The sequence below is a fragment of the Nothoprocta perdicaria genome, unplaced genomic scaffold (assembly GCF_003342845.1).
Source record: "Nothoprocta perdicaria isolate Ctin4 unplaced genomic scaffold, notPer1 scaffold_44, whole genome shotgun sequence".
NCBI lineage: Eukaryota > Metazoa > Chordata > Aves > Tinamiformes > Tinamidae > Nothoprocta > Nothoprocta perdicaria.
In genome coordinates, this window is record NW_020455688.1 from 3,172,175 (window position 1) to 3,194,859 (window position 22,685).

The 22,685-nt window shown below is 39.2% G+C and overlaps 1 protein-coding gene across 1 annotated transcript in view; it reads left to right on the forward strand.

Annotated features, from left to right (window-relative positions):
• The first annotated feature begins 5,676 nt into the window (after positions 1-5,676).
• Positions 5,677-22,685, forward strand: part of RELN (reelin) — a 221,583-nt gene continuing 204,574 nt past the window's right edge. The window contains exons 1-2 of the mRNA XM_026046370.1: positions 5,677-5,734; positions 11,241-11,351. Coding sequence (XP_025902155.1) covers positions 5,677-5,734; positions 11,241-11,351 — 169 coding nt within the window. The remainder of the gene's footprint in view (positions 5,735-11,240; positions 11,352-22,685) is intronic.

Sequence of the window (22,685 nt, forward strand, 5' to 3'; positions counted from 1 at the left end):
GACTAATGAAAATATACTTTTGATATCTCTTTTTCAGATTTTTTTTTCCATGTTCTGATTTGAATCTTCGAAAATACAGATTTTTCTGCTCATTAGATCTGGTAATATTTATATGCTTTATGTGGTCAAAAGATTATATTAACATTTGTTAGCGTTCAGTCATCATTCATATGGCAACTTTCAGCATAAACACTCCTGAATATTTTGTATAAACACTACTATTTATTCTTCCCATATGGACCCCCGCTTGTTCCATTTTGTCTACTTTAGCTTAAGATGTCAGTCAATCTCTAGGTTATTTTGTAGCATGGCACCAATTTATAGATGAATGTGGGGGTTGTTTGACTCTGTTTTCCGCTTCCCTGCATTTTGCACCGGGATATTATGCTTAAGCAGAATTATTTTGTTGCACAGAAAATTAAAAGGTGTCTACTTGAGCCTGGGCACACTACAGCAAAGGCACTGCTGGCTCTATACAGCAAATCTTTGTCACATTAGAAAGAAAGCCAAGAAAAGTGCCTGGGATGAAGAGTGCTGCTTTTGCACACTTGCATCCAGGCAGGTGAATCCTTAGTCCAGTGTTTATAAAAATTAGTCTATGCAACCATATTCCTCAGCAACAGCACTGGCTTAGTTAAAGTCTTTTTTGCTATAGGTCATTCAATGATCCTGCTAAGCACTGTCTCTGTAAGGAAGATAAATACAAATAAATTAAAGATAAATGAGGCCAGAGACTGCTTGGATTTCACTCTTGCTCATGATCTAGATTATAACAGTGTGCCAGCTTTCACTCAACACAAGGCATCTGCAGGGAGGAAGAGGAAGGAGGCTAATGAGGCAGGATTCTCATTGCTGTGGCTTGATGGCACAGTTTAGGCTTGGTCAAAGTGATCACAGTAGGGAGGTTCAACCCTAAGGGAACAAAGCTGCATGCCATGCTACTCAAGGTAGTCAAATATAAGATTAGCTGTGTTATGGTTTAAACAAGAGTGAAGAAGGGAATGCAGCCCTGAATGTCTTCACCAGGATCTTGGGAGTAGATCTCAACATAGGTTGTCTCAGTGCTGAGCAGGAGTCCTTGAGTCTGAGTCTTAGATGAAGGAAAGGAAAAGAGAAAAAATGCAGCATTATTTTGCTGTTGGGTGTGCAATACACTAATATTCCCTGATTTGGGCTGTAGGAAGCAGACCTGGTTTCTCGGCTCAGAATGTTCAGAGTGGCACTAGATAATGAGGGATGGGGAACACTTCCTATATAATGGGAAAAATAAAACAAGCTTCCTCAGCTTGGAGATGTGAAAGAGGTTAAGTGCTGGATGCTCTTAATGAAGAMAAAACACTTYCTCTAAAAATACAAGAATTTATAAAACTGAGGATTTAAAAAATAAAGGAAAAAAAGGAGAAAAATAAAGGGAAAACTTCTTTATACAATATATAATTTAAGCCACGAAACTCCTTGCTACCTCAAACTGTATCATTTAACTGGGCAGTTTAATGGTTCATTGGTGACCGTTACATGTCATAGCTGACTGTTCCTAAGGGCAGGAGTGTCCCATGGGGGGATGTGGGCCTTGGGCTCTGCATGCCCTACGTGTTTCTTGTGTTCCTCCCAGAGCATCTCCAGCTGCTCAGTGCCAGGTCACCCAGGCTGCAACGGGCTCTTGGCCAGCTCAGTTGCCTAAATATCAGCATGTTGTGTCATTTGAGATACCATGGAGCTTCCTGCCTGCCAGTCTGCAAGGGCAGGACTTTGCCATATGGCCTGTGCTATATTTGCTGCTTCTCTGTGTTTTCCTCAGAGTGCCAATCACTACCCTGAATCTTATATTTCAGGCCAACCGAAAGGTTTTGGCAATTCAAGACTTCTTGGTAGAACATTTTCAAGAAGTGTTTAAAGCATTTGAAACTAGTCAGTGCAAATTTTGTGTTGTATTTGCACGTGTGGAGCATTTGCAATTGCTGTTGCATTTTTACCAATTCTAGAAAATAGTTATTAAATTTTATAATACTCAATAATTTTGTAAAACATCATGACTTGGATAAACATTTATTTACATATTTTGAGGGTGAAAACTAGGCCTTAAATGGGCTGTATTTAAAGTCCTGCACTTTTCCATATTTGCTTATCATAATTCATATGTCTATAAGAGGATTTGTATTCTTTTAGCCTGAGGTAAACATGTTCAATAGCCTAGCTTTAGCTGGCATGCATCCTTACTAAAAATAAGGCAAAAAATCTTGCAAACATTTAGATATCACCAAGTTAAAATAAATTCCCAGAAGATAAGTGTAGTTGCTMTCTTCCAAGCAAGTCTTCGTTTTGTTTTTCTTTAATGCCATTGTTAGTTTTGTAGTGAGTAGGTGTTTGTCTTTTGAGGACAGCAGAATAAAGAGATTTTCCAAATTCTTCTGAAAATCCGAGCACTGCAGTCTTATTCAAACCTCCTAAATAATTCATGGAGWGCACAGCCAACAATATGAAATTTTCATGTATGGGTATCAAACAGGCAACCTTGCATAAACTTAAAAGACATGAAAAAATAAGGTTAGTCTTAAAAATAGAGGCCAGGATTTTTGGTATAGAGCAATAAAATGTAATCTCAGTACCATTTAATCTGTTTTTTATGAACAATTTTTTTGCTGGTGTATGTCACAGAGTCATGACAAAATCTGAAATCAAAACTTAACAGGAGATTGGTGGTTGCTAAATAAGGCTACAGAATTATTCCAGGATGGATTAAGTGTTTGTTATGCACAAGGTGTTACCATTTCCAGCAGCTTATTCTTGATTAGGATATTTGTTTTATGCCTACATGAAATGCACTATCAGCATCATAGGGAGCCTGTTGTTCCCCCATGGATATCACTGAGTGTCCRTTACAGTGTCGATGAGTTAATGCCCTCTTGGGGATGGGAAAACAAGATTTGGGTTGAAACTTGGAAGAGGTTTAGGACAGGATAATGTTTTTAAAATTAAGCAGGATTTAAAAAAAAAAAATCCGTCAAAAGAAAAATCCAGATTTCATTCTTTAAACTTCATTTATGCCATTCCAGCCCCCATGAGTTATTAAACGGAATTACAAACTTTTGCTGATACCCTTTGGAGCTTCTCTGTGCTACGCTTGCTAAGTTGCTAAGCATTAAAGATATATTTGTCAAAGCACAAGAAGGGAGATAAAGACAGTCCTTGTCTCCCGTGTCCTCTAGTGAGCTCTGCAYGAGTAGCAAGATACTTAGCTCCTGCTTAGTCTACTGAACTCCCACTGATGTCATTAATAGTGGACATCTAAATAGAAGCTGGATAATTAACTTTCTCTATGTGGCTCTTAGGGTAGATTTCATTTCAGTTAAAGCATCTTCAGTGTTGACATCTACTGCTGAGCTTTGTAGTCTTGGCTCCCTTTAAAGTCAGTGGAGAGAAACTGGCATTTCTAGAGTGTGATTCATCTGGCCTGTTTTAGACATCCACATTAAGCTGAGATTTACAGACTAGAAGGGGTGACATAAATAGATACGATGTTCTCAGGAGCTTTATATAGTAGTAGCACATATTCACTGGGCCACCAATGGAAACCTCATCTTCCTCCTTAGAAGACATCTGCCTCGACCATGGGAATAGGGAACAAATCTCTTTCTGTGCTGCTAACGTTCATTTTTTTCCATGTGAAGTGGAACACGTCCAGCTGAGGGACACTGGCTAGGCCACACAAATGCAGAGGTTTAAGGCACTTTAAGATATTCGCTTGGGAAATTCAGGTTCAAATCCTCTTACCTAGATGAGAGTTTTAATTACTTCTCTGTTGCTTAAAAAGAGGGCTGCTGTGGCAGTGGCCARTCTTGTCCCTGCTCTTCAGGGCCTCCCAAAGAGGCTGTGCCAGGGTGTTTCCCGGTGCCAGCTGGAACGAAGCACCTCGCTGCTCCATGTGGCCAAATCCCCAGTGGCTATAGAGCTATTGGAACCTCGTGCTTACGTTCTCATTGTGACAAAAATTTGAGTTGAGGATTTTGATGCATGAGAACTTACACTCTTGGGTCCAGTTTGGGATTTTTGTACCTGTTTTAGGTGCTTGAATTTGTTTTCAGGTTTAGCCCTTGGATTCTTCCTGTTCAGTGASATGTTGGCTTGGAAGCATCTGAATCCTCTTAAGAAATGTGACTAGTCCTTAGTAGCTTAAGAATATAAGAATATACTTATGTTGTTGCTGATCTCATTGCCTTGTTAGCAGCTTCAAAAAGATGTTATGACAAGTAATGTCTCTGCAAATACTTTTTTTACAAAACTGATAGGCTAGTCTTGTCATCGTTGACAAAAAATGTTTCTATATATCAGGGTACTGAAATCTTGCCACACATCTGCAACCTATTTTCAGTACTCTGTTGCTCATTCCCAGTTTTGGAAAGGAGTTGAAAACAGACAAAAGAGCTATGATGGAGTATGAGGCAGAACCACTGAAGCTGATAATGTAAAGCAGAGCAGGATTAGGACTAACTTTTGGCTATTTAGAGCAAGGTTGAAAACTTCTTATGCATGAATGAATTATTGATAATTGGTATTATTGATAATTGGAATTATTGATGAAGTCAACACAAGTTAGAAATGATGCTATGCTGTATACCATAAGTACAACTGTAGAAAAAGTTACTGGGGTTCTGCTGTGAGAAGTTACTCATGGAGTTCTATAAACTTTTAAGAAACATTATCTACAAAGAGAACATCTTCAGTTGCAAGAATACTGTCTATTTAGTCTATGCTTAGGTATTTAACCATGCTGAAATGTCCTTTTTTTTAATTGTTTTCTCCCACCCACCCAGAGAAAATAAAAATCAGCACCAGTAAAAATCCCATGTTTTTTTACCTTTGTTTATTCTGGACATGGTACAAACCTGTGGCTCACATTATTCTTGAGTATTTTCTGGTATTTGCTTGAAATTACTGCATAATTTTGAGTTCCTGGATTTTGGTTTCTTCTGAAATTAAATACATTTACCAGCATGTTATTTTGAAAGCACACCTCTAGACCTCTATTGCAGTTTCTTTCAACAGCTCTTATACCTAAGTCGCATGCTATCCTTTAAATAATGGATCAGAGCTTTTTCCCTCCTTCCCAGCATAGTCTGGTATTTTAAAGATTTGGGTCAGTATTAGCTACACCTTGTAGGACAGTGCTACGCAATTGGGTTGAGTTTACACTCAGACTTGTGCTTGGATATTGCCTGGTGGTAGCACCACTGCCTAAAAGATGAGACCAGCTTGGGAAGAGATCTTCCCAAGGTTGGCTGGTCTCCGCACAAACCTTTCCTGACTTTCTGGTGCAGATAAGGGGTACAGGCAAGGAACTGAGACATCCCCTTGGGAGTCCCTACAGCGTGGTGACCATTCCCCAGTTCTGGTGGTGTAGTGACAGTGAGAGAGCTGCTGTTTAGGGCTGGTACTAGCAGGTCTACTTGCTTCAGTGTGTTTGTGTAATCTGCTGGTTGCACTGTGTACCTGGGGCCTGATGGAGCRTTGTGGTACAGCTTAACCAAACTCGATATTTGACAATGAGGCATCAGAAAACCATATTTGGAGGGTGGAGCGTTTCAGTGAATCTTGACATTTGCTCATGTTCAGTTGCTCTTTCTGGTCTTTTGAGCTATACAAGGGAGGCAGTGTTTGTAGGCAAGCCTGTGAGCCAGGATGATCCCAAATATACTGTCTTTGGATAGCATTCCCAGTGCTAAAGGTTCTAGACAATGTAAAGCTCAGTTTGGCTCCGAATATGGGACAATATGAACAACCTTTCCCATGTTTAATGTCAGTCTCCATTTCTATTTGTAGTTGCCTGTGAAAGTCATGTCCCTGGAAAGGAGCAGAAGTCTCTGAACGGTGTCATTGCACATCTGACTTCCAGTAGTTAGAGACAAGTGTATTTTTTTGAAGAGTCAAACAAAAATTGTTTCAATACAAGCAATTTATTACATAAGATGACAGTTTCCCACAGTAGCTCAGGTGTACAGTGATAATATTACAGTATTATGAGGAACTGGCTTGGACCTTCAAGTAATCTAAAAGCTACCCACCCTTGCTTTAATGCAGGAAACTCCTGTGTTTGTAAATCTGCTACCTTCAGTGATTCTATCTCTTGTACCAAACTTATTTTATGATTTCTTTGTAGTATATAAATGTACAAGCGTAACAGTGTCAGTTTTGCACTGATCCTGTATGCCTTGTGTGTGTGCCATGTACAGGACTTGGACTCTTGTGTTAATTCTTTCTCTAACCTTGTTAAAGTTCCACTCATGGTGTTTCTAGTATCTTATCTGTATCTCTATATCTTGTCCTTTTCCCTGCCTTCAAACTTCAGTGACTGTCATCAAGAGCAGCTGCAAATTCAGTAGAAGCTTGGTACATGTCACACATCTTGGTGACGTTCAGCTGGTGCTAAAGATCAGCTCAGTTCAGAAAGGCCTGATAGTGGTGCAGATCTTCTCAGATGATCCCCTTCTGCCTTGCAGTTTTTCTGCCTTTGTGRTTTATCTGCAGCTAAGACTGTATTTTGAATATCAGTCAAAATGCAGCTTCATTTTAGAAGATTAAAATATTCCTTAAGGAGAATGTAAATTATTTATAAATTTACTTATAAATTTCCATAATATATAAAAACACAGTGAAATTCCTAAGCACAGTGAGACTTTCTTAGAAAAGCATGAAAGTAACTACAGATGAAAACCYAGTTTGTTTCTCCTCTATGCTTCTACCTCCACCTATGACTTCAGTCAGCATTTTTTGCCACGCTGCTTGCTCCTGACCTGCTTCTACCTCGAGATATGACAGCTCGCAGCATTGCTGGAGGCTTCGCTGTTCCTCGTCCCAAAGCAGGCACCAAATCCAGGTCTCTCACAGAAGTCTGTCGTGGGAAGTGCGAGGCCTCTCCAGAGAGGAGCTGCCACATCTCATCAGTTCTCAGTGAAGTGGGATCCTGCAGCTCCCCAGCATACAGGATCAGACCAGCACCTGTGCTCATGTAGCTGCTCTTTATGATGTGCTCAGGAGTACAGTATTAAAGGCTGGGTGTTAGGTCGTGTTTTGCTGAAAATGTAACTGGAGGCATTGTGAGCCTCAGAAATGCACTCTGGCTACGTGGAGAAGTGGCAGGCTTGCACTTTTGACACCATCCTAATCCATCCTACCCTGCTCTTAAAAACCAATCTGAAGTTATCCACTTAACCCATTAGTTCATATCTGTTGGATGAGAAAGTTTTATATCCATTAGGTAAGCACTGCTCACTTGATTCAGAAGATGGAGCGAAAGATACCATAGTGGTTACTCTTGGAGCAGATAGGCATGGGAAAGCGAGCAGAGGATGGATGAGCTCTGGAAGCTGCGCTCTGGGCTGGCTGTGGAGTGCGTGCTCCAGTGTGGACAGTGCTGGTATCCACCTCTTGCCCAACTTCCTGTCTTTTTCTTTAGCCAGCTTTGCTTTCTAACTGTAGCACATCTTCTCACCTCCCTTTGCTATCTCCTCTGATGTCTTCTCTTCCCATGTTGAGTGTCTTGATTGGGCACGTGCTGCCTCCTCCAGCTCATGTCTGGTCTCTCCTGCCATCCCTGGGTTGCTGAACCTCTCCAGCTTCACCAGACTACAGCTGCAGATCCCTGATCTTCACTCAGCTCTTCTGCCCACCTGCTGCCACCTTCTCCCTTCRCCCAGGTCCTCTTCTCCACAGCGTCTCCCTTGGCACCTTCCCTGCGCTGATTTCAGAGTCATGACATTCTCCATCCCAGTGTATGYGGTCTCCTTCTGCCCAACAGTCTGTTTTGACTCCTCTGTCCAAGTTAATGGAGATGGTGTCTGATCACACTTGGGGACACAGCTTCATTTTTGTAATGCTTTGCAAATTTTTGGAGCYTTCTTATGAAGTGAGATTATCCTGAATTGATATTTTCCTGTCAGAAGACTTTAGGATCCTTTTCTCTTCCTGTTTCTTAACAATTAGCAGGCATAACTTTCTGGTTTAAAATACTGAGAAACTTCCCACATTGTCATCATTGGAACCGATATCTCCATGAAGCACTTCTGCTTCAACAAAGCAATATATTCAGATTAAAATATATTTCACAGATTCTTTTTTTTTCAACGAGCTGTGTTAGTCAGCACTCAGAGAGAAGTCTGGGTGTGTTAAATGAGGACAGAATCTCCAGAAATATTTARCTGCTAAAAATGAAAATGCATCTATTGAGCATGTGGGAGCTCTATGTGTATATAATTGTCCAAATGTGGAGGAGAGCTCTCATACCAGGGCGTACCCCATGGAAGTTTCAGTTCAAAGTTTGGTTCTGCTTCAGAGTGAAAGAGCTGCTGAAAAGAAAGGACAGTGGAATTTTTCAAGCAGGCAACACAATGTTTTCCTCTAGCCTCATCTCAGAAACGAATGAGCTATTTTGACTGAAATTCCTCCTCCCTCCAYGAATTAAACCAGCGTGAGGCAGACAGTTACCATGAAAAATAAAGAAAAGCCCAAGAGGATTAAAAATTGGCAAACATCTCGGGAACTGAAAATAGAGCCTTCTAATGGGAAATGTTGGGTAGCTTCTAAAATAGCAGTTTTCAGCCTTGCTTGCAATGTGGGCAGGGTGTTGCTGTGCAGTCAGACCCGGGCTATGTTGTTCCTAGGAGCACAACCCTCTTGTGCATCACAGGAATACGGTCTGGGTCTATCACTAGACGATTTCAAGGCAGTGCAGGGCTGTCTTAATATGTCCGTGCTGTGGGCTCCTGGCTCCAGCTGGGAACGGTGGCACATGGATTGAGCCGGCGTAGCAGCACAAGCAATGGGATCTTGGAGGAGTCTTCTTGATGACCGCGGGATGGGAATTCAAGTGCTCTTCATAGCAAGCTCTAGTCCCAACATGAAATCTTAGTCCTTCRCTGGCCTGCATGCTAGTTTCCCTGTGCTTGGTCATTGACGTGTGACACAGTGGGCCTTTTCTTTCATGTGAATTTGATGTATTTCACCATTGGAAAGAGGAAAAAAATGATTGCTGAGAATGTCATGGTTAATTCTTTTCCTCTTGAAGAACTATGAAATTATTCTGAAATGTATGACATGTGTATAATAACAGTGTAGTGCTCTGTTTTTAAAAAATGTGCTAGAGGCGTTGTGCAGTTTCCCAGAGGCTTAATGAGGGAGCCATACTGTGCTGGAAATTTTTCAACAATAAAAATTGACCTATTACACATGCTCATGTAAAATGGAGGTTGACAATCATACAAATATGTCCAGAATCAAATACAGGCATTGTAAAATATCACTCCTTTCCCAGAGAGAGACTGGTCACCTGTTCCCAGTAGGGTTTTGCATTATATGCTACTCAACAAAGAATAAGATGCTTCCCCACAGGGACACAAAATGGCAGCAAAGTACTGGCCCGGTGCCCTTCTCTCAGTGCCTTTCACTGGCTGCTTTTCCCGAGCCTTCAAAAATAATGCATAGACATATTTTTYGACATATGTTTTGCCTTTTGTCGGTTTAGAAGCACAAAGGGAATAAAAGGTTCTGCATTATTCACCATTTCATCACACGCAGGAAGACATCGTTTGCTTCATTTTTTTGTTTCTTTATTCCTCTGTAGTTCTTATTTTACTTTCCAAAAATCTCATCCTTTTTGCTCTTCTTTTAATATATCAGAAGTGACCACTTCTTAAAAACAGAGCATATGGCTATGAACTACTATCTACCTTACAGGGAACACTGAAATTTGGAGTTTTAGGAGCAGAGAAGCTGAGTTTGGAAAGTACTTTATCTGCTCTCAAACAATCAAAGACAATTAAATTATCCTTCAATTGTCTATATTTGATTACAGGAAATATTGTTTGTGTGTTGAAAAGAAAATAAGCCACTCTGTTTTGCATGTTCTTTATGTATTTAATAGTAACCTTGAAGCAATATGTATCTCAGATTAACCACTGAATGGCTGAGGATAAAAAAGAAATGTTTCCCTGCTGTATGTGTAGCAGCCCCTTGGTTCAGCATCCTGCTCTATCGCTAGCTCGTGTGGCATGAGCATTATGGGGAAGTGAAGGTTGGTGTAAAGGGAAAAAATATAATGGGGAGAAGAAAATTAATCTCATTGTAAAGCTACTTAATTTTTTGTAAAGTTTCCTAGTTCCGATTTTCAAATCAGAGGTTGGAGAGAATATAAAAACCATGAATATGAACAGGAGATTATTAAGAAACAAAGAATGTTGCTCTGGGATCAGAGAAGTAAAAGTAGGCATAGTGGATATTGCATTTATATAATAGGAAAACCCTATGGCTTAATAATTCAAGTCTGTCTGAGATGGAACCACCCAACTTGATTATATGCATGCAGTTATAATATCTGAAAGTTACAAAATAAAAACGTGAGAAATAGTGTTTACAAAAAAAGTTGCAAGCATTATTACTTTAGTAAAGAATATCGCTCTTCTGGTGTTACCCAAAAGTATTATTTAGATGTTAATTTTACTGATATTATTTAAGAATCCATTAAAAATATAAGGATTCTATGATTTCAGTGCACGTAATCTGAAATGATTTAGATTCCCATATAACTTACATGTTTAATACTATAAACGTATAACAAGTATAACTTAACGCTCTATTTAAGTTTAGAAAGAGCGATAACGTAGTCCTGATTATTTCATTGCATGTGCTATATTTTAATGTCCTAAAAACTACTTATTAACCGTATATCCAGTGCTGCTTTTTACAAGCTCACTGTACATCTGTTTTGGAGTATAATGCAGGCTTGTGCTGCTAGCAAGGAATCCTCCCAAGCAGAGATGGACACAACTGCCCTTCGGATGTTCATTTTAGACCCCATTGTGATGCTCAATTTGTGTCTGGTTTCTGCTGCAGAGGATTATTAGTACATGACTTATGATTCATTTAGGAATACAAGCTGGCTCAGACACCAATAAAAGCTGGTTGTTTACTTCTAAAACAGTCAATTTTCTTTAAGTAAACCCTAAGGAAGTTGTAAAAGTGCATACTGAACACCATGGCACACACAGCTTGAACACTGGACAAGATGTTTGGGAAAATTACTTGGGAAAGCTAAGTTAAAGTCACTAAAGTGTCCTAAATACTGGGGGAAGTTAGGCAAATTTACTCTATGGAATGGAAACTAATTTAAGTATAAGAATATTTGCAGAATTGAACAAGAATTTATATATGGTTTATGAATAATTACATATTTATTATTTCTCTCATTTCAGTGACTATATCAACGAGCACCTTCTTTGATGGCTTACTGGTAACTGGACTCTACACGTCTACCAGTGTTCAGGCTTCCCAGAGTGTTGGTGGTTCCAGTGCTTTTGGCTTTGGTAAGTCCAACATAATTTATATTTGATCCTGCTCAAAGTCTGCAACCAACATAAAAAGTATTTGGGGGTACAGAACATGTTAATAGGAACACAGTTACTGAAATAGGTTAATTTGGACCCATTAATCAACAACACGTGAAAGTTGGTGGGAATCAGTGAGATAGGGCAGTGATGATTTCTGGAAAATTTTTGTTTTTTTTCTCCCATATTCTTCTCTTTGGTCAGTATTATGGTACAGTATTATATGAAGTTAGAGAGAAAGAAGAGGAACTAAGTAAAATAGCCATTTCTAATTGATGCAATATTCAGTATAAACTGAAGCAACTTCAAAGTTCATCTAACTGTTATTAGATTGATTCTTTGGAGTTCAGTTCAAACCTATTTTCCCAAGCCAYTCAGCACTACTTTCTCACAGCCAAAATGATGGCTAATGTGTTTCATGTGGCCAATTATTTTCTGCATAGGGACAATAAAAATTTTAATAAAAAGCTGGATGTTTTTTGCAAATTTAATGTGTCCTACTGTTGCAGTCAATGCTAGAAACTAGGCCAGTTGTACTAGAAACAATCAGGTTGAGAAAATGTCTCCTAAAGTTTTATAATTTACCTTTAACACCTTAGATGTTGTACGTTTTGCAATTCATTATCTGTAATTTTTTTATGTTGCTACAACAGAATATCTAAAAAAGAAAAACCCAGTGAATTTTCATCACAGACATATCATCTATATTGAAGGAAGAAGCGCTTTACCGATGAGTTTGCATGTTCTCATATTCTACTTCCAAAATTTTACCTAGCAGCTCTCAAAATTTGGTCAAGTTTTCTATTTGTGCATCTGTTTGTTCATGTAACTACTGCCTCCAATTTACCCACTTAACTGGCTGATATCTTACTAGTATCAGCTACTTTGGAGGMATTTCAAGTGCCCTTTAGCAAAATCTCCAGGATAAATTTACAGAAATGAGTACAAAGTTGCATCTCTGATACCCACTGTGGTGCATTTGCAGTAGCATGTTTAATAATTAAGTAATTACTTATATATTTAATTTAGTAAAATATGTATTTTTCCAGAAGGACTCCTGCTGTTTCCCATTCCCCACAGTGCTTATTACAAGATAAGCTGGATCTGCTAAAGAGAAGGAGAGCACTTATCTGAAATTTTTAGAACGATCAGCTTACTAACTATGATCTTGCAATAAAGTGCTGGTGTCTTATCATTAGGGAAATCTTGGTCTGTTACTGAAAACTCACCAAGCAAGGTATATATCATGTTTAATCACATAAATAATTTAAGAAAAAAAAAGATTAAGTAAAATATTTAAGAACCTAAATGCTCTGTGCATTTGCAAATTATGTTTTTTTTTTGTAAATTTCTATCTTTGTTCATGGAAAAGGAACTGTTAYAGAGGGTATCTTAGTGTGGTAGATACTGAAAGAAAAAAAAGACATGACTTCTTTTAATTTGACAGTTTTTTTGTGTTATTTTAACCATTCAGTTGTTGGTAAGATAATCAACAGCCAGGCTGGTTAAATGTGCATGCTATGGACCAAAAGAAAATCCAAGCCTACAGGCTAGAAAAAATATTAAAGCTAAAGATATGCAAAAACAGTCACGCATAGTTAGGATTACTTCATTTTGCTTGGCAATACAAATTCTGAAACACAATGCCCAAGGGAGGTGTCCTCTCCAGTTATGCATATTCCTTTGTCCAGTTCAGGAAAATCTGTTTCCATCCATGACCSTTCTTCTGATCTTCATGTAGGCAAATTGTAGCCAGTTATCTTAGAATTGTTAGTTAGGCAACATTTCAGATAAAAATCTCATTTTGCTAACTCCTAAACTTGCATATTTATTGAAGAAAGCTAAGAATGAGTGTAAAGAGCTGATGCTCTAGTGCTCTGTCCTTGCAGTCACAACAAGAAGTAAATACTGAATAAAAAATGGCAACAGCTTGTGGGTTTAAGGTTATGTGAATGTTCAATCCATGATGTATTGAGGGCTCCCAGAACTATAATTTAGTGAACTTGATCTTTCTCATCTGTGCAGTAAGAGATGAGAAACCTGATCTCTTCCACAAAGCACTTAGCATATGGATGATCTGCTCTTAAAGCAATTTGATAGCTTTAAAAATTAACAATATTCAAAAACATACAGCCTTTGGGAGAAAAAAAGAGTAGTCTCCACAGCATTCCACAGACCATTTAATACAGTGGTATTAAATTAGGTGGGAATGTCATTGCTTTGTTTTCTGAAGAAACACAAGTGCTTGCTCAGGTGAGCCTGGATCCATTTGTTTGATACTTGATTCTCATTAGCATGGAAGCAGCTTCTCCTGTCCAGCAAGCAAACATGATGTTCAGCTTGGGTTTGGCTCACTGTAAATTAACTTATTTAAAATGTTGAGGACTATGTGAAGTTTGGAGACCTCCACTTGAAGATTTACGTAGCTTGTCAGAGAGTAGATGGGGAGGGAGGGGGACAAAACTGGCCCTGTAAACATATGGAGATGGCACTGAAATTGGACTGATAGGAATTGCTTACAGAGCAGAGAAGAATGGTTTTTTTTCTCCCTTGCCATGGAAATTACCATCAAAATGCTCTTGTCTGCGTTACACAGGAGGTCACGCTAGATTATCATAATCTTCCAGTCTGCCCTGACTCTATGAAGTCTTCCTGACATACATAAATCTGCCTTTTGTGCTGTAAGTTACTGTATTGTGRCTACAATTATCTTTTAATTACCTAATTTAGGAAGCCACTTGATGAAGGCACATCATTGTCAGCTCTCTTGGTTCACCATGTCAAGACTTCTAAAGAAAACAGATAAAAGACGTTAGCGCTCACAAATTTAATTCTTAGAGCTGCGGGTTTCTGAGGCTTTCTTGGTATATATTGTGTATTTACATATTTGTATTATATATAAATATACAGCTATTATTTCAAATAAAGTGCTTGTGATTTTTCTCTGTGGAATTATACTAACGTGAAACTCACTGAAATATTTATTTGGGAAGCCTTTTAACTCCTAATGGCATTAGGGAGTAAGTTTTGTTGAGTAAAACTTAATAATGGTCTTAATATTATTTTTTTGTCCCAGGCTGAACCTCCGTTTGGTTTCAGAAAGCAGTAAAACTACTTTTGTAAAGCTAAAATTAGAATTGGGATAACACCTAACTGTGTATTTGAAACCTCAGTAGCCAAGTGAGCGTGAGCTCTGAGTCACAGAAATGAACCTTAAACCCATCTTTGAACCATAGCGTTTCTTTTTTTAGCGAGATCCCTTGGCACAGTGGAGAAGCAAGGCTGCATCTTCCCGTTACTGTTCCTGCTCTTGCATTCCTGGCAGGCTAGCTTGAGGTTACACCTCTCTCCAGCTCTRCCCTTTCATTCCCACTCTTCATCTGCCCCATGCAGCATCTGCCCATACAGCTCCACTCYGGAGCCACGTTTGTGTCCCATGGACACGTAGGGATCTCACTGCTCGTAGTYCCCCCAGTTATTTTAGGATATTTGCATATACATGAAATTTTAACCTAAAATTAAAAGGTCCTTTTAAAACTACATAGGCCCTATTGCTTGCAGCATAGAAAGACGACTCAAAGCTCTCGTGCCACAGGAAACTGTGGCCCCAGCAAGAGCAAATCTTTTGGTTTATTTTCTGTGCTGATTTATACAACTAGCAATTTATTGTCMTTTAAAGCAGATGTCACCTTTCTGCAGCAAGGTCATAAACTGGTGAATTTTAAGTTTTGTTTAATTCTGAAGGCTGCTTTATAGGAACCATTGAGAGTTATCTGGAAACAACATCTGAAAAAGGAAACCACCTCTTCTAAAAAACAGTGATATAGATATACGAAAGACTTTAAAAGATTATCTTGCAGCCTTTTCCCTAGCAGTTCATTGCTTCCAGGTCCTCATAACTATGTAACACATTCAGTGTCAGTTTTCTTTTAAATTAGAATATTTACAAATATCTGTTAGAATATGGTAAATAATAAACTTGCATAAGAGGAACAATCATCAGAATTAATTTCTCAGTGTTAGATACCATATATTCCTTTTCTTGTAAATAATTACAGCACTTCACTTAATCCTACGCTTGGTATTAGGGTTTTGCACATGTTTGCAGGCCAAAATGGAGAAACCCTCCATGTTAAGGCTATAGATGGGGACCTGTTGCCAAAGTTGGGAGTCTCCAAAGATGCCCTGACACCTCTTTTGGGGGCAATGTTTTGCTGTTGGATGTTTTCAGGTAAAAGAAAACATCTCCTTCTAACAGTGTAAGGAGGTGGGGAAAAGCCAACTGGTGAGTGTTGCTGTGTAGGTGAAGCCTATGAAGTTGGTCCCTGCTGCTTGGAATTTGTCCCTCCGTACTTGTTCACAGCTTCAAAAGTTAAGGATTAAGGAATGATCTCCCAATGCCAGCTCTTAGGAAAAAAGTGTTTTAAGCTGTCCCTATGACTGCTCTTGAAGTGCAGTTTTGTTACGTACTGAGATTGCTGCAGAGCCTGGGTTGCTCTGTGACAAGCCAAATGGGCTGCAGGACCCTCCCTTCACACCGGAGATATTTGCCAGAAACCAAACAGATGGTGAACTAGGAAGAAATGACCCTCAGCATCCTCATTAGAACAGTTGGGAAGTTTTAATAGGCCCCCATTTGCCTTGTGCTGTATCTAATACCCTTTGAACTGCCACTTTTTTTGTTGTTGTTCACTACCAGTCAGCTACTGCCATGTATATTTTAATGGGGATTATCAAATACAATTTGCCCAGAAGATGTACTGGCTCTCCGCTGTTAATTAGCAAAGTTTAAATAATCACTGAGTTCTGGAATAATTGGAAAGAAACACTGCTTTTCCTGCCAAAGTATAATTACTAATTAACAGGAAGATAAAATATCTGTATAGAAGTCATATCTTGGAGAATTTGTTAACAGTCAATTAGGTGGGTAACTGGTGCCAAGTTGATGTTGGTCAAGAAAGTTTACACATGAGTTTAGTTCTGAGATGCACCTCTCCCTTGAAACAATCTGTAACAGAATGACCATAAACTTCCAAAGTTTGTTTATCATGGCATTTAATTCCATTTAAATGTACTTATAGCCAGAAACTGACCATAAAGTGCTTGACTGTCATGTGTGGAGTGCATTATAGAAAGGGTTTCAATTTTATTAGTACAATATGTCTTTGTTATCATCGTATGGATGGCAATTGCCCAAGCTTCTGTGTTGAGTAAAGCAGAACTGTGGCCCTAAATGTGAAGATCCAGGGCAGAGAGCAGTACCTGGAGGGTGGAGAAACCAGCTTGCTAGAGTGAGCCTACACAGAAAATACTTGTTTTGGCCTAGTAGGAGTCTACTTTGACCCTGTCCCATCTCAAAGACCTTCACAGAATGGCTGAGGTTGGAAGGRACCACTAGAGATCATCCAGTCCAACACCCTGCTCCAGCAGGGACACCCAGAGCACGGGGCACAGGGCGGCATCCAGGCGCCTTTRGAAGATCTCCAGAGAAGGAGACTCCACAGCCTCYCTGGGCAGCCTGKGCCAGGGCTCTGGCACCCTCACACCAAACAAGTTCTTCCTCACATRCAGGTGAAATTTCCTGTGCTTCAGCTTGTACCCACTGATCCTTGTCCAGTCACTGGACACCACTGAGAAGAGTTTGGTCCCTTCCTCCCTACATTCTCCCCTCAGGTACTTATACATATTGGTCAGATCCCCCCTCAACCTTCTCTTCTCCAGGCTAAACAGGCCCAGCTCACTTAGTCTTTCYTCATAAAAAAGGGGGTGAAGACCTTCACCTCTTTCTGCAGATCACCCTACAGAAGAGCAGGGCAGGGTGGACTCATTCTGCTCAGCTGTAGGAGAAGCCAGAGATGGGCTGGGGTAGGGGTGGCATGGGACAAACCTGCCACCTCTCATGTCATCTTTGCCCAAACACCCACTAAAGCAGCAGCCACACAGCCCTGGCCAGGGCATCAACAGCCGTGTTTGCCAGCTGTGCCCAGAATCCCCCAGCAAGGTTTTATTTTTATTTTTATTTTCTTTTTCTAAAGCATGAGACCTGGTAGCAGCAGTGTGGTCGAGGATGGGAAGGAAGTTGAGCTTCCACAAGAGCATGGCACACRTGACATTGCGTGTGTGGGTTAGCGAGCACAAGAGAGAGGTGCCTCCCATGTGCAGGGCTAGATGGTCTCTACAGGGACAGTATTTTACAGTTTGGCAGTGCTAGTAAAGGAGCCCCCAGAGTTTTTAAACAAGAAAATGCCTTTAGAGGCAGTTTTATATAGCTAAAAYGAGAGTGCTAATTGCTGTGTGGGGGCCAACTCTGGTCCAATTTAGTAAGTGCATTTATTCAGTAGTGAYGCTGTTCTGGTTCTTATATACATCTGTTTTGCTCCATTGGGAGGGCTGGAAAATGATGTGGTGAAAACTTAGAGCATCATTAAATTTTAATGTGATTCTTTTTACTGCATTTTAATTTATAATAAAATGCATATAGTAAAAAAATGATGTGAAAGTTTGTGAAGGGACCATATCAGGTGTTTTTGGCTGTTTGATATTGCTGAGAAGATTTTGGTCCTAATAAGGTATGGAATTCATTAAAAATATATTAAGAGATTAAAATATTCATTGTGATAGCTTGGTGATTTTTATAAATACCAGCAGCTATCAGAAATAGTAAGCAATCCTCTTCTGTGTGCAAAATTGTAGAGCATTTTAATAGTCTAAAACAACAGATTGTATTAAATACACATCTCATATATATGTGTGTAAGTATGTATACATGCATTTTTGTTCTTGGCAAACTAAATCATTCATGCTCCTTTTTTCATAGTAGTTTCAGGTACCATGTTTCATTGCTGTAATCCTGCAATCTGATGCTGTAAATCAGCACATCCCAAATTTCTAATTTTTGTAAAAAATGGCTTCAGTGAGAGGTTTTGGCATTTTCTCCATTTTTCCAGCTCTAAATTAAAACAGTGATTCTACTGAAATTATGCTGCGAGTTTGGTATCCACTTTAAGCTGACAACAATCAGAATTTCGGGAGTGCTCAGCACTGCATAGTGATTTGTACGTTGAAAACTCGTGATAGTTGTACGTTGAAACTGTTAATTATAGTGTTGACTGAAAGGGCTCATCACATCCATGTGTCAGCCCCTACATATTGAGCTATTAGTAAGAATAAATAAATAAATAAATAAATAAATAATAGACAGCCAGAGGAAGAGAAAATGGGGGCAACCAGACATGGAGTTGGTCTGGCCATTTTTTTTTTGCATGGAAGATGGCAATTAAAATACAGAGCCCAAGGAGGCCTTGCAGTGCTTAGTCTTCTACTCCAAATGTTGCTTCAAAATACATCTTTGTTATGTTTATGGGTGAATCACTCCTATTTGACACTGTCTAATGAAATGTCTGTGTATGACTCAATTCTTTTATTATTATTTTATTTTCTCACAGTAACATTTGTCTTATTTTTTGCCAATTAGAGTGAGAGCTCTAGAGAGGGAGCTTTGTTCTGCAGTATTCTATACAGACACACGGGCACAATAAAACTCGATCTTTAACCGTTCATAACTCGTTGTAACTTGGATAATAGTGCATAAAAGTCAAGGAAAAACACATTAAGGCTCCATTGATTGCAGCAACAATAACAAAATAGATTCCCCTCCAAAGGACATTGTCGTTGTGCCTGGAGAGCCTCACTCAAAAGGATTGACAGGCTGAATTCACATGGCAATTCTTAATAGCAGAGAAATGTCTTGATAAAGTGGGGTAAAAGGCTCTCATCTAGAAATTTAGGGTCATCTTAAAACTGTATTCTGTATGTGTATCTGTATGGTCTTCAAGACCATACACACACACACACATATACATATATATATATATATATATATATGAATGTTCCAGTATGCTTCAAGACCGTACATATATATATGAATGTTCCCGTGGCTGCTAATGTGCTGCCTGTGCCTCTGTCCATGATGCTGGACTATCCCATGTAGCCACAGTCCATTGTGGTCCCCTCTTCATAATTCTCCTCTTTTGCCAGGCCTGTTATTTTTCTTGTATTTTGKGTTTATCAGAATGTGATGGCATATTCAATCTGAAATTACTGGGCTCTTGGACTTCATCAATTAAGATGTATTGAAGCCTCTTGCAAATTTGAAATGATTTGGGGAAACCATTATTATTGTAATTTTGAAGGCAAGTTTGCAAACTAATTTCTGGCATATAATGACACATAAATGTTGAGATCAGAATGATTTCTCCCATATCTGCCAATTTGTTAGCATTTGTAGTCCGCACGGAGGGTTATGCCTCTGTGTGAGCGTGTGGCCACAGCTGCAGTTTGTGCCACACTAACCACGAGGGTCTCCTGAATATGTTGTGTGCCCAAGGCTGCAAAGTTGGAGACGATGCAAATATGTGAAAGTTATGAAATTACTCAAAAGGATTCATTCATACTTGAGAATCCCATCTCAAAGGTGGTGTCCTCAAGTCAAAATGTAGGTCCGGTCAAGTCCTCCTTGCTACGGAATTTCCAGGCTAAAACTGTAAAGAAAAAGAGAATCAGATGAAGTCTTTGTACCTTGGGTTAGGTCTGTTCCTTGCTTCTGCTAAGTTGGATTTTATTACTGAATAAAATCCCTTTATTTCAGAGTAATGATATCAACCCAGAGTATGTCCTTGCACCGTACTTTATCAGTAACATTTTATTTAAAATATTATATTTATATATATAAAATATATTTATATATATATAAAATATATAAATTTATATATATAAAATATTATATTTAAAATATTTAGGCACATATTAGGTATATAGGTTTAAATACAAATTAGAACTGGTTAAATTTATCAAATGAATCAATGTGCTATAATCCTCATTTCAGCACTTATGAAAAGCAGCGTAATTGTTAAAATCAAAGGTATTTCTTAACCAAGCACAAGTCTTTACATATACTCAAGCCTGAACTGGTTGGAAGTTTGAAGGAAACAATCTTCAGAAGTCCAGGTGCTCTAAGAAATGCATTATGAAATCTCATTGCAGGAAAGTAAAATGCATCACTTTTGTGTTAGTGAGGATAATTTTCCAGATAACATGAAATTATATATCTGAGTGTSGACCTGGTGTTTTGGGAAGACATGGTCTTGGTCAAAGTGCCATAGCTGAATTCTAGTTTCAATAGACTTATTTAAATAACTTTTTGGTATTTCTTCATAGTAGTTCTAATGCAGAATATCTACTAAATTGCTGCTGAAAGCCYCATCTGGCTGGTAATCAGTACATGGTTCTTGTATATAAATTTTTTTTTTTAGTTCCTTAGTGTGTAATTCTAAACCATTAATAGTAATACTTATGGCAAATGTTTTCTATGACCACGCCACTTTGGCAGCATTACAGAAAGTGCTGAAACATTTTACACAACATATTATTAAACAAGTCAATATTTGGCTCTCCCAAAGTCCTGAGATTTGCTATAGGTCTGTTCTGAATAAAGAACCGAAACAAATGTGTTGTGACATTACAGTCGTACTCCAGTCACACGGCATCACGGTCACCTTGATGGTCTCTGACATACTGCAAAGATGATGTAACTRTTAGAAGACTGAATCAATAAATATTGACAGTATTAGCTGCTAGGATGAACATACAAGCATTATTGAAGTCTAGGTTAACAATTCTTGAGGAACAATTTTATTCTGCAGTTCTYAATTTTTAGAAAAGTCAATTTTAAATGTTATGAATAGTGAATTTGTTGAAATTATCCCTTCTGCCTGCTCAGCACTTAAACATTCAAGTCATTATCTCTGTAGCTGAAAACCTTACTATCTTTAGATTTTTAATGCTAGTCTCAATTGAGATTTCTCTTTGACAACTGCCTACTTAAATTTATCACTGAATGTGTAAGAAATAATATCAAAGGCACTAGTGACCAACCAGTAGTTATAACTCACTTACACAGGCAGCTTTGTGATAACCTTTGCTTAAGGAGGGCAAGGATGTAATGAACTCTTTTGAAAAATCTTCAGTCATATCGTGTCAGAGCTCTGCCAAAATAAACTGTGCAGAGGAAAATTACTTGAGCTGCAGTTTTAGCCAAGACTGTCAAAAAGTTGTACAATAGCATCTAGCTAAAATTTGGGTGGAAGATTAGTGTGAAAACTGSGTGGAGTGGCCGACACTCCGGAGGGCTGTGCTGCYATCCAGAGGGACCTGGACAGGCTGGWGAGTTGGGCAGCGAGGAACCTCATGAGGTTCAACAAGGACAAGTACAGGGTCCTGCACCCAGCAGGAATAACCCCAGGCACCAGGACAGATGAGGGGTTGGCCTGCTGGAGAGCAGCTCCACRGAGAGGGCCCTGGGAGTCCTGGTGGACACCAAGTTACCATGAGGCAGCAGTGCCCTCGTGGCCAAGRAGGCCAATGGGCTCCTGGCTGCATCAGGAGGATGTTGCCAGCAGGGGCAGGGAGGGGATCCTGCCCCTCTGCTCAGCTCTGGGGAGGCCGCACCTGGAGTATTGGGGGCAGCATTCGTTAACAAAATAATCAGATTGATGTTGTACAATTACAAGATACGACTTTGGGAATTTTGATACAGCATTAACTTGAATTTACTTCAGTGTAAAGAAATCATTCAAACACAGATTTTTAAACTTGAAAAGGAAATCTTGAACTTTGTCATCTGAGAAAAATTATTGCCAAAGAAATCTTTCAGGCTCATAGGAATGTCTCGTCTCTTCTTTTCCTTCACTGTATTTAAGGTGAATACTGCCTTATTATACTCCTAGGCAAAAAAAAAAAAAAAAAAAAAAAAGCCTCTGCAAAAAGGTTTAAAGATGCCAGCTGGGACAAGATTTGTATTCACACATCTCGGTATCAGCATAACTTGGTCTCTAGTGGCTGTCAATAGAGGACATGAGATTCTAGCAGGTCTTGTGTCCTAGCTGGCCACCACTGGGTGTCTCGAGCATCTTGACGTCATTGTACAGTTGAWGCAGTCCATGAAGTTTAGGGAATAACTTGATTTACTAACACAGACAGAAACATTTGCTCAGCTAATCCCTTGGCTCTGTGTGGGCTGGTTTGACTCAGTGTCCACCAGCTGCCATGGAGCTGTGACACTTCTCTCATGTGCAGGTGGATCTAGATCATCTCAGGCTGGAGCCAAATCCCAGCCCGGCTGTTCTTGTTCAGAGGTTTGTCAGAGTCCTCTCTGGTTTTGGCAGCTTCACAGTTCAGCACTGGAAGCAGTTCAAGTGCAGCTGCATTTTCCTCTAAACATAGCTTTAAATTAAAGGTAGTTACTTTTTTTTATAA